The sequence below is a fragment of the Egretta garzetta genome, unplaced genomic scaffold, assembly GCF_000687185.1.
Source record: "Egretta garzetta isolate BGI_Z169 unplaced genomic scaffold, ASM68718v1 scaffold136, whole genome shotgun sequence".
NCBI classification, from domain to species: domain Eukaryota; kingdom Metazoa; phylum Chordata; class Aves; order Pelecaniformes; family Ardeidae; genus Egretta; species Egretta garzetta.
Window position 1 is genome coordinate 1443284 of NW_009260066.1, and position 13062 is coordinate 1456345.

General features: G+C 40.4%; 1 protein-coding gene across 1 annotated transcript in view; it reads right to left on the reverse strand.

Moving 5' to 3' along the window:
- The window catches only part of DHFR (dihydrofolate reductase), an 18003-nt gene that overhangs the window by 3791 nt on the left and 1150 nt on the right, over positions 1-13062 (reverse strand). Inside the window, exons 2-3 of the mRNA XM_009641144.2 lie at positions 11326-11431; positions 10278-10404 (exon numbers count right to left, since the gene is read on the reverse strand). Coding sequence (XP_009639439.1) covers positions 10278-10404; positions 11326-11431 — 233 coding nt within the window. The remainder of the gene's footprint in view (positions 1-10277; positions 10405-11325; positions 11432-13062) is intronic.

Consider the following 13062-nt stretch of genomic DNA (forward strand, 5'->3'; position numbering starts at 1 on the left):
TGACTGACCACAGCTAGTGCTAAGAAAGCTGAACTTAGCACAAAGGGGACCAGAAGGTGACCTCCATTCTAGGTCCATGTTTGCATCAGTTGAGGGAACCAGCTGTGTAACTGTTTGTCCCCAGGTTAATAAAAAATAAGTGTAAATGCTTCTTGAGTTACCCAGACCAGCTCTGGGGGTCTGCGTGTGTATGTGGCCCATGAAAACTGAACAACAAACAAAAAGAACTCGGAGGAAAGCAACAGGCTTGAGCTGGTTTCAACCCACATATTCCTTCTCAGCAGCTGGGAACGCCCAGCATCATGACAGTGAGCATATTGCAGTAACGGGCAAGGAGAAACACATTTGTAAAGTGATTGGACTTTTTATTTCAGTTGGTTTACTCTGCTAAGTGTAATTTTCACTTGTATTGGGATTTAAGTACATAGTTGAATCATATCATGGGCTGGCATCCTGATCTGGCCTTGGCCTGTCCTCATGGCCCCATCTAGTCAACCCAGGGCTGTCTGACTCTGGTTACCTTCATGGGGCCTGATCCCGCCCTGTGGACCTGTCTCATCACCACGAGCCCTGGCCTAACTAAAACTTAATTAAATCCCTGTCATGCCAGTCAAGGTTGTTGCCCATGGGTCCCAGCTCCCGTCCCTTTGGGAGCATCTGGTCCTCCATGTTCCATGATAGTGACTTCAGAAAATTTCAGATAAGTAAATTTTGTATCAAACATGAAACCTTCCACACGTGGAGTCTCTAAAGGAACCTGTTCAGAGAGGACTGGACTCTGACACCGCCTCTGCAAACTCCTGCTATGGACCTGGCAGGATGGGGAAGGAGCTTTATCACAACTCTGGCATTTCCATGAGGATTAAGGTAGGTCCTCACTGACATTCAGTTCATTCTTGCCCTGTCCAGCCCACTCTATCAATTTCACCACCTTTTAGAGGATGCATAGTACTGATCTGATAGAATGTTGACGTACTTTCAATTTAATCAAAGAAATCTACATTATGCACATTCACTCTAATGAACCGAATAGGGTGCATATGACGCTGTTCTAATGTAACATATAACATGAATGTATACATGTAATTAATCTCGGATATTTAAACAGAATGTGCAGTAACTAAGTATACTTCTAGTGATCAGGCAATACTGTGGAAAGTTAGCACAATACTCAACAGGCAAACCATTTACAGTAAGCAGGAGATCAGTACTGCCTTTTTTGGTTTTGCGTATTTTGTAAATGTGAGGATAATGCATGTCATGGAAAAGGTAAGAGAGGACCTGTTGGAAATAATTGTACCAGGGCAAGAGGAAGACATTTTTAAAATTGGATGATAATGTTGTTGAGCTCATGCTTCTGTAAATGGGCCATTATGTTACCCTCACTCCATTGCCACACTGGGTTTCAAAGTAATTCCTGGTACAATTTTAAATTACTGTGTTTTTCCCTCATAATCCATCCAGTTATCCTTGGACTGCATTCGTACGTGCACTGGTTTCCCTTGGGAGTTGCGTATGTGTTTGCTCTCCAAACAGGCCCACCTCTTTGTGTAGCAGCTACCGAACCTTTTAAGATATCACAGCCTGATGCAACAGGGAAAAGCAATGCTAATTTTTGGTTCATGTTAAAGCACAGCCTATTAAAAACGTGGCTGCTGATCTTTCAAAAACACCAGAACCACTCCTCAAGCAGAGATGACTTCCCACAAGAGAAGGAGGATAGGAGAGCTGAGGTGTCAGGATCCCTCCTATTGTTGCAGGTATGTCAACCCTGTATGTGAACCAGAGCCCTTTATTACTCACATATATCTTCATAACCCTGTGAAAAGGTTTTAGTATGCCTTCGTCTTTTTGCTCACTTCCAAGAAATCCCTGGCAGGCCTGCTTCTGAAGCAGAAAGCAGAAAGGAGATGACCTAAGGATCGTCTTCCCCATAATTTCAAGCTGCGTTGGATTGATAGCCATACAAGATTAGATTATGTCTGCATGTGCAGGACCACTGCCTTGAATTAGTTTCTCTTTGTAGAACACAGGTTAAAACAGCCCCGAAGCTCTGCAACAAAGAACAGCTGTGTATTATGAGTAGTTTTGGACATATTATATGGAAAATTAATCACCAAACCAGTGTAAACTAGCAGGCATAGCAACCAATTGCTGCAGAAGGGACCAATTATTTCTAGTCATTTAAAGATTCACAGGTTTTAGGACACACACACACTGCTTCTGCTTTCTCACCTTCTACCGATGATATAAAATACCTAAAACAGCCCAAGTAACTATGCGAGTCACTTATTTTTCAAGTGTCTTTCTAGACAACACTGCCAATCCAAACAAAATATGAGAATGTTATAAAAGAGTGAATTAAAAAAAAAAAAAAGGTCTGTTTATTTGCATTCTGGTTTTCAACCCTTAAAATACCTTGGATCACACAGGCAAGCGGCATTTTAAAGCCACAAGAGTATTAAAAATGCATTTTATACATTAAAAAGATCTCACAGCTGAAGATCTCAAAATTCGGCATCTTACCTAGGTAAAATGGCATGCCTAAGTTAAACTTTGGCTATTAGGAGGGCTGTGGTGATAACCAGGAGAATCAACACCTTCAAAAATCGTTCCTTCCCACACTGCTAGCGCTCAGCTTAGTGAGGGAGGGAACAGCCTTTCCTTCCAAGCCACTAAGGCTAAGCCTAGTGAGGGAGGATACATTGTGGTAACTCCCATCACCAGTTCTCTGCCAGGGACAAAGGCAAGCGCAACAAAATTCTTCTATGACCATTATTGAAAAGCCTGCCAATTTTGACCTTGCAGAAACAGATACACTTAGGCACTAGACTTTTCTGTGTGTTAGTCTTAAAAGACGGTCTTCTAAATCTTTTCCTCTATGATCTCTGCAAGCATCTTTGAAAAAGAACTTAAAAAGCAACAACCTTTCATAGCTGCATGACTGGTATCTGCAACTGACTCATATATTAACCTTTTGTAGTCATTGTTTTTTCCCAGAGGAATGTCAAATCAATATGTTTGTTCACAAGAATGAGCACACAAAAAGCTTGTTGAGGACTAATAGCAATATTACACTTTTCTTTCCACATTAAAAATCCTCTGAGTTTATTTTGAAGACTGCACTGCAAAGGCTGGATATGTCCCTCTTAAGTCTGTGAAAGTATAAAGATGCTAAATAAAAGAAAATTCTTAAATTTTTAAAATAAATTATTAGTTAAGCCACAGCTCCACTGCTAATATTGTAGTTCTGTTTTCTCTAATTTTATTTATAACTAGGTAAAAGCAAGAAGTGTCGGCCACTGGAGGTGTGACTACAATAGTCACGGATGTATTTTTACCAAACACAAATGTCTATGGGAGGACACTGCTGTCAGCTGTAACGCTGTGATCCTGCCACTTTTATATAAAGAGATATTAGGAAATTGCACTAAGAGTGCTCAAACCCTTTCTCAAAACCACCTAGAAGGTCACAGGAATAGAGGAAAATTATCTTCCCATTCCCATCTTTTTGTTCAGACAACTACACAAAGCCACACAACTACACATGGGATAATTCTCCTGTAAAGAAGGATTCTGTAACACTACAGTAATGAAGGGAGAGAATTACATTTGCATATACGCCAGGAAGACAGTAACCTTCCTTGGAAACAACTGCCCAGGACTACAAATGTGCGCAATCAAGTAACACTGTCATGAGCTCAGTGGGACGGGGAAAGAAGATATGGTCAGTGCAAACACGACAACCTTCAGTCTTCACTTTACACAAGGTTATGTTACCAGCTTTCAAAAATGTTGACAGGATTAAGCCATACTAACTAGTTCACTCTAAAACAGAACTAGTGAAGAAGACAATGCAGTGCTCAGTTTTTTTGCACTGGTTGTTCCAGAGCTGACTAAAGCTTTGGGCCTGCAGGGTGATGTCCTCCATGTCAACAGCATCATGCAGCTCAGAGGAGGCTGCAGCATGTTCTTGGAGAGGACTGCTGGGAGGGAGCAACAGCACTGCAACTTGCAAGAGTGGAGCACGTGAGCGTGGCAAAATGAGCTGTCTGCGTAGCTCCCTTGTAAGTGAATTGCAGTCCTCAGTCACATCTCAGACCTAATGCAACACTTCAAAAACACAGTAACATATGCATTAGTCTCTTTTCCAATAGGTACGCAGTTTAAAAGCATTCCATAGGTACACAGCTCAAAACTACTTTGTCTCATATACAGGAAGGGTAGAAAAATTACTGTTACATCTTTTCTAGTTTCCAGGATATTCAGACATACTAAAATGTAATCTTCAAAATTATTTTAGTGTATTTTAGTACATTAGTATTAGCTAGTAAAGTTTTGGCAGGCTTGAAAAAATCACGGTAAAACTAGTGACTCAAATTGTTAATACCTCTCTCTTCTGAAAGAAGTGATCCTTATGGTACAGCAAAGATTCGAAGCTTAGCAAATGTGGCATTCACAACCCACTCAGGGCATCCAGAACCCAGTGAAGCTTATATGCTTAGTCAAGAAACTCTATTTAAGAGCGTAATTAATCATCTCCGAGAGACTTGCTGCACTAAGTATGAATAGCAACTTCATAATTCAATAACTTTGAAGGATGAAAGGGGGTAGATTACCAAACACAGTAAGTCAAATACTAATACATAGGAAGACATCTGAGCATGAATATTAGATAAAATTTTCCCTTGGAGATTACTGGAAATTTAATTTTCCAGCTAAAGCCTCTTTGTTGAAGAATTTCCCCAAACGCTATTTATCACCAGCATCTATTCTCTGTTATGGCCAGCCTAGACGTTAACTAAACACAGCAAACCCAACAAACTTCTTATGAAATAACTTTTTGTTCTGTTATGAAATTACAAGTTTCTTCTCCAAATTTAATACATGAATACAATTCTGTACTTCAGCAATGTGACCTTGAGTGTCATTGTTTGCTTCTGTGGCATTGAGAAAGCAACAAGCTCAGTAGGAACATATAAATTAGAAGAGACAATTTTAAATGTTTGAGATGCTGTAGAAAAAAACTTGTTTTAGCAAGGTGAAAACCTACTTGACATATAGCCTGTTTTGGTGTTACTGAAGAGGCCTTGGTTATGAGGATCTGAGTCATATAAATTTTTCAATTCTTTTATCTTTTTTATTAGTTTTGTTGCTAGGTTGTTTTTCTTTTTCCCACCGGTAGGTTCACTGTTAGGGATTTGTGCTTGGTTATTTTTACAAAGCAAGATTTATATTTAACACTCTACAAACAACATATCATAAGACCATACCATCAACATAAGTAAATGTACACCTGGTATTGTTGTTGCTGTTTTTTTTCTTTAAGTCCCTGTTTAATATTTGACGATGTGCTGAACTTACAGCTCCTATTCCTAGTAAAATCTGAATGCTGTTTTTAATCGGTTTAAAACACAGTTTAAATCCAGTTAAAAGAGACTGACGTAATTTATACTGAGCAGACTCCCTTAGGATCTGCAGGTAGTGCTGTTTTTCAGAGTCAAAGCCAAGACCTGAACCTCTCAATTAAGAGACAATACCTCTGCACAGAATGCATTTACATTAGTGTCTTATAACAGCAACATGGTTTCCAAATGAATCTTCCAATTGTCCCTACCCATCATGCTTTAGTTGTACCAGGGAGCAATCTTGGTGTGCATGAATTAAGTTTCTTGGGGATGAAACCAAGCCAGAAAATCTGCTCCAGGAACATGCCTGATAAGCTCCAACAACTAACAGGGACTCAAGGGCCAGAACCAATGAGTGAGTCACCACCACAAGTTTTCCAGTACACAACCACTCATGAGCCAGCAGACGGCTCTCAAAACATCAAGTGCTCACGCAAAATCATGGAGTGCTTCTCATGACGCACAACGGCTTTGTAATTGCTGTGACTTGCTGGCCATTGCTGGGCTTGTACACTCCTCCTTTCTCATCTATACAATCAATAGCAACATCAACTCCTTCTGGAACTCAGGAGATCCAGAATAGTGCCGAAGATCCAGTACAGCGTCACATTGAGATCCAAAGAAATGAAACTTGTAAACCTGTGCTGTGAGAAGTCCAAAAGCTTCCCTGGACGCAACAGTACTACCTTGTGACTACATCAGGAGATTACAAACCTCATGAGGTGATCAGTGTCAAATCACATTTAAGAAGAGGAAGGTTGCACAAAGTTTTTGAACCCTCAGTGGACTGTGGGAGCTGTTTTCAATCTTTTCTGCTCTCACTTCCTAATACCAATACTCTATTCAGCTTGCCCTCTCCCCATAAAAATGCCTACTGCATCTACCTGCTCTACCTTTTCCTGATGCAGAGGTTAAGGCCCAGAAGAGACAGTTTCCCAGGTCATGCTGCTGAACACAGCATGAATGTAACCTACATGAGGACTTGGATGGCCACCCTGTTCAGAGCTCACCTTTCTCACCTTCACAGGACTTGAGGCACCATATGGCAATGCTCCAACTACCCTGGAGAGATCTGTGCCCTTGAGAACCCAGGGGCAGTGGGCCAGATGGCCATAAGCAATAGACAGCTGTGCTGCATCCTTATAAATGTTCAGAGACTGTCAGGCTTGCTCTATCCTCCGCAGTCCTACGAGGAAGAGGTGGTAGACAGCAGCAGTCCCTCGCCTCCACCCCAATCCTTGCCCTTCTGTTACTAAGGGCAGCATCCCCTCCTGAAATGCCATCCTGGAGCACATGCTCTCGCACCTTTGCTTGCCTCAGCTCTTAGAGGCTAGGCAGGGCACAGCAGCCATCTGTACTTGAGATTGAGGGACAGGCTGGACACCCATGTCCCAAAGAGTGACCTTCTGCAGTCAGGCAGCTGGGTAGATGCTCCACCTTGGCACAACTCTCTGGATGAGGATAAGCTAGGCTTGCGTTTCAGCATGGTATCCAGGCAGGGCAGCATGAGGCACAGAGGATCCCCTCTATGCACTATTTCAGATGAGGCAGACGTTCAAACATCTTGAATGACCCTGTGCAGACAGAAGGTGCCAGCATCCCTTTTCAGTCTGAGGTTCCTTGGAAACCTCCTGAAACAAGTGAGAATCTGCCTCAGTTCACGGGCTACCTTTGGTAACCTGTCTGGCTTGCTGCCTTGCGTCTGGAACCCAGGTGGGATATGGGAAACATACAAAGGGTGTGGGAAACCAAAGGGAGCAAAGGCCTGGAAGATCACTCACATGTCCCCTCCTTACACTGTCTACAGAAACATGGCTCGGAGGATTTCTTCAGGGAGCTCAGTGGCAACAACCCTGATCATGGTGGACCTCCCCATCCCAAAGGGATTAACTGATCAGAAGTTGCTAAGGTTAGGAGCTGGTGTCAAAATGCTCCGCAGGACAGTAAGTCACCCTCCTGAACAATGATATGGACTCTGGAAGTGTTGTCTGACAATGGCAAAGCTGTTGTAGCAGCTCTTGACAGATGGCCTCAGCTGTGCGCCCTCATAATCAATAAATTCTGCATCTCCTTCTTATTCTCCAGGATTCCCCACAGCAACATGATGCCACCAGCCTGAGCTCAAGCCCTCTGCCAAGGGTTGCAGATCAACCAGGGCAGAGCAGTGAAGACTTCATGCCATTACCCCCCATCTTCCTACTCAGTCTTCAAGACATCCACAACAGCCTGTGACCAGCTGTCAAAGCAGCCCTCCTGAAGGAAGTGCAATGGGTGCATGGTGAGCTTGCCATTCCCTTTTGTAGTGATCTGGCTGAAAGACCACTGTACATTAAGGAGATAGTGATCCACATAAACTACTGAATTAACCTGAATAGACCCAGGTCTGTACTATGCTGCGTGTACTCCTTGGTCACAGGACAAGCTCAGCCAGAAGTGCTAAAGTGGAAATGTCATGTCCTCAGCATTACCTGTTTCAAACCACTCCTGTTGCTCTTGGTTGCTAAAATAGTTACAGACACTTTTCCATCACAGGCTTGTACTAATAAACACAATTGGTTCTAAACCTTTGAGCTGTACGAAGTAGTAAGATCAAAATAATGCTACTGAATAAAATTATTCACCTCAATTACCAATTACTATTTTACTTCCCACACATTTCTACATGGTATAAAGGAAATATCCCTGTAATCCTTTATGCATCTTTAATACAGGCACTAAGAATACTACCTTCAGTTTTGGTAGAGGTGTATAGTTTCCATCAAAACCTTTTAATTAAGATCACAAAGCTAGTTTGAATACAGGAATCTGTATAAAACTGCCAGATTTCTCCATCATGAATTACAAATTCCTTTGAAATGTCCCAAGTAGATGCTTGAAAGGGGGAAAGAAGTTGAAATTTTAAGTCTCATTCCCTTATGTTGATCAGCACAAGTAATATGTTGCAAAAGTACTCTCGATCAAAACTGCCTATTTACAATCTAAGTATTGGTGAGTAATAGTCAAAAAAATGTCAGCCAGACACTGGAAAAATAGTTAAATTAGAAGTCTACAACACAGATGGTTCTGGAAGAACAAGCAAAAATCATCACTGGTTGCAGCACCAGATGAATACTGTGGACACTGCACAGAAGGGGTAAGTGCTGCTGCTCACACCATGCATCCTTACAGGCACAAGCCAAATCTAGTTCCTTGCTCCAGTTGGGCAGTTATGCCCAATCTGATGAGAATCTGTCTCCAGAAATAAACGTGCTACTTACTGCCTGGAACCAGGAATTTTAATGGCTGAGAATGAAGGACAGGTAACTTCTACAGGATAACACTTAATTACAGAAGGAATGCATTTGGACATCAAATACATGGTGAACTTCACCGCATGCAAAAGTGATTATAAAATATAAATTTAAAAAAAAAAAGGAAAGAAGAAGAGGAGTAACAGTGTTTTACAGGCTATTTGCATATGCATCTTATTTTTCTTACAACCTTAGCAATATCTAACTACTTTGCTTTTTTTACTGTAGAAGATGCATTCCCTAAGACACAGACAAGAGGTTCATGAAAGGCACAAACTACAAAGGCAAGAAATATCAGAACATGTATTTTCCCACACTGTACACAAAGCGTATTATAAGCCCTAATTTGCTGCCTGGAGCAAGATGGCATTTTCATCATGCACCAAAGTCCAAGTGCCATACAAGAAGTGGAGTGTATTTCCCAGCATACTTGTAATGACTAAAGGACAGCAGAACTGCTTTTCCTTTACTATATATATATATAAAAAAATTGCTTTACAATTCTTGATTGGTATTTTTTTAAACAAAAGAAAGAATGTTCACTGCTCTCGTTCCATATTTTCCTGATTGATAAGAAATGAACTAAGGTTGATGGCCATAACCTTTTGTGTGGTACTGTTTGACAATAAACACAAATGATATAAGAACTTAACAAAAGAAGACAAAATCAACTGAGAGTTAAAGGGCAGAACCCTGACTGTGTAGGGGCTGAAAGGACAACTCTAGGGATGTGGGTGGAGGCATGGAGGTTTGACTAAACTTTACATGTGTATAAATGGCAAATGAGAGGAAGGGTTTGAAGGAAGGAAGACGGCTGAGGAAACACAGGGAACAACAGGACAGGTTTTACTGCAGACCTTCATGTTGCACAGCTAGTATCTTAGTTAACGACAGGAGGACTATTGAATTTGTGGGAAAACAGGGCAGTTCATACAGGGCTTTCTCTGTGCAAAGATGGCCCTGAGGAGGAAGTGGCACATGTTACCTTTTTGGCACATGAACAGACACCTGAATACCAAGACACCCTAGACACCAAGAGAAGCCTGGGGAGTGGGAACAGCAGGGACGTCTGGTTGCTGGATGGGAAGAGAAAGTCAGTTCTATGTTTTGTTGTATGACTATCTCCTCTTATTGCTGACACCACCATCTGCCAGCTCTCTCTAAATCCTTTTTTCTTACCTGTATACCTGTATAAAGCACCATACTCTGGCTAAAAACACTGGATCATTTTTCCTTTCTTCCCACATCCTCTGCAGGGTCAGTCTACTACCTCAGTAAAATAAACATAACAATATGGGTCTTGGTGTAAAAAGTAACTATTTAGGTATTTAAAAAAAACTCTCAAAAGCGCAATGACTGCAGGACACTGGACCATTAGCAAGAGCAACATTTCGTTACTTGGACACATAACTTGAGTCAAAATCTTACTCTCCAAGACTTGTTCTGTTGGAATCACTGGAGTTTGCTGGGTCACGTGAAGGAAAGGCACTTCCTCAAGCAGAAGCAACAGGAGCTTGAGCCATCCTCATCCCATCACAGAAAATTAGAAAAGAGTAATTTAGAACTAGTATAAATGTACCTTGTAAACTGAAGTGCCTCCGACAATCCAAACCATGTCGACTTTGCTTTTTAACTCTGGTGAATCCAAAAGAGCCAAAGCATCATCCAGACTTTTGGAAAGATAATGTGCTCCTTTTGGGGTTTCCCTAGAAAAAACAAGTTTTATTACTAAAAAATTAAAGGACCATTCATCATGATAATCAATACAATCTAGACGTAGAGTGTGTTTTGCTGAATTCAAAAGCAACTATATGTTTCACAGTAGTTAAGTATTTCGAAATGCCTGTTACTGCTAAACTATGTTAGAATTCTCATCTGACTGCAGGATTATTTAATAAATCACAGTTTAATCATAACTGTGACTTAAGAGGCATTATAAATTACAGATCTGAAATTTTACATCATGTTTTTAAAAAAAGTGTCACTGAGAAATGTTTTTTAAAAAAGCGTCACTGAGAAATTTAAGATTTCTACTTGAATTGTAGAACATTAATATTTAATTCAGTAAAACTAGTCATAATGCCCTTATCCCCTGCACTCCCCCTCCCCCATATTCAGCCCCAAACCCACCAACATCCTCCAAAACAATAAACCATTATAAGTGGACATTTTTGTTTAAGCATATTTGGATGACTGTGGGTGATGGATACAAGAAGAGAGCTCTGAAAAAGGCTAGTTATTCTTCCTTAAATCCTAATAAAAATAAACTTCAAAAAAGGGAGTAGGAGCCACCAATCTAACCAGGAACTAGAGAAAGTCAGTTAATTACATGAGTCAGAAGACTATTGACAATTGTCAGATGGTTTGTGTGTAGAGCTAGGACTAGTATTTATTGTGCAAAGTAATGACAATTATATTCTGAATTAATAATAAGAGAAAAGAAATAAAAATAATAATTAAAACATTAAAGGTAAAGTAGTGATATCACTCTGAACCAATAGCAGAGACGCTTCCTAACCAGGTATCAAAAATGTTACATTTAGAATAACTTTAGGGTGTCTTGCTACACATATTTTTAGGTGCAGACTTGTTATTTGTTTCAAAGGCCTATTATTCATCATACATACTTGAGCTCCCTGCTGAGCACTATATTAATTCTGTCTTTTAAAGGACGATTCTTCTCAGGTATGGAGAACCAGGTTTTTCTACCCATTATCAGGGCATTCTGTTTACCTGAGTAAGAGAGAAAACACTTATTTAAAGGCTATTTTTCCTCTGTCCCAAATCTGTTTTGGTTGTTTAGTGACACCTGCTGGACTTTCCCTCCCCCTCCCAAACTCCATTTCAGCAGTTAACAAAAGTACAAGCTTAGGCCCCGATTCTAAAATTAGTCACATGCATAGAAGAACACATTTGTGGTCTCAAAGCCACAGTGGCCTCAAAGGCAGGCAGTTGTCACCAAAGCAGTCTCATGCACACCTATAAACTTGTAATTGAAAGAAAATCAAAAAAGACATGTGACTGCCCATTACATGCACTAAAGAGACATTGGCTCTTCTATAGTTCCAGGACCCTCAAAAATGGTCTCTTAGTTTGAAAAAAACATCATTGTTCTCTTTATAAATCTGAGCAGCATACTGTAATTGACTTTGTGTTTGCATGTTCCACCATTCCAGTTATATCATAAGCAATAATTGCCAGCTTTGAGTGTTATTTTTTTAAAAAAAAGGTAGGTAAAAGGATAGCTTTTACAAGAAGAACCAGCCAAATTAAATCCAAAGCAGAAGTGCAATAGATGTTCAAACATATTTTAGAATTCACCTATAAGTATAATTTCTGATCAAACCCAAACATCCAAAACCTGATTATCTCATATATACCCTGGTAAGAAGAGGGTTTCTCTTTATGAGCAAGTGGAGCTGTCCGAGAAATAAACACAAGAGGCTGAGATTCACAAAACATAACAGGAAGTTTTTTATAGTGCCACACAGCAGTAGGGATTTTTGAGAAAATAAAATAGTGTTTGTTCATAGCTATCCTCCCTGCTTCTTGATCTGAGAGGCTGGATCTACAAGATCACACCAGATGCTCCAGTTGTGTATTAGCAGTGTCTAAAGATCCTTCTTCTGCAGATAAGCTTCATGAGCAAGTCTCCAAGAGATACTGCAGCATCAGTTTAGGTATGTTAGCACAGACCACTGGCACCAGTGCTGATGGAAATATGCAAGTTCTGAAAAAGATATGTATTGTGTAAATAAAGAGTCACACTGAGATGCTTATAGGGTCAGAACAAAGATCTTTCCAGACCAATAGCTAATTTACAGCAGTGGCCAGTGCAGGTATGCAAGCAGACTAAAAGCAAGATCAGGTGATGCTTCTCCACTGTATTCTTCCCACTTTCAAAAATCAGTGAGTCTCTTGACTTTTTTGAGCCAATGGTGATAACCCTGCTGCTAAGATTTATGGCAGCATAATCGGTTCAGAAGCCTGGTTGTAAAGCAACTTAGGTGTCCAGCATCTAAGGTCATAGCTTATCAAAAGATCTGCAGGCAGGGTGGAGCAAAATTTTCTTTTTATTTATATTTAAAACATCTTTTTTTGATTACGGGTTATTTGTGCCAGGCAAAATGAGAACTGCAGACATATAAAAAGACTTACATTTGTGTTGTTGCAATGTCCTCCAAAACATAATTTAAATCCTTCACTTAAGACTGTTGCAAAATGAGATTAGACATTCCTTGTGGAATATGGAACAGACCTTCAAATCAAAATATGGAATAGGTCACTCAGTCAAAACAAGGGCACATGTTAGGCTGCCCAGAAGTTTTAGCAAACAAGTGAGTTTTGCTAGACAGCGGTTTTAA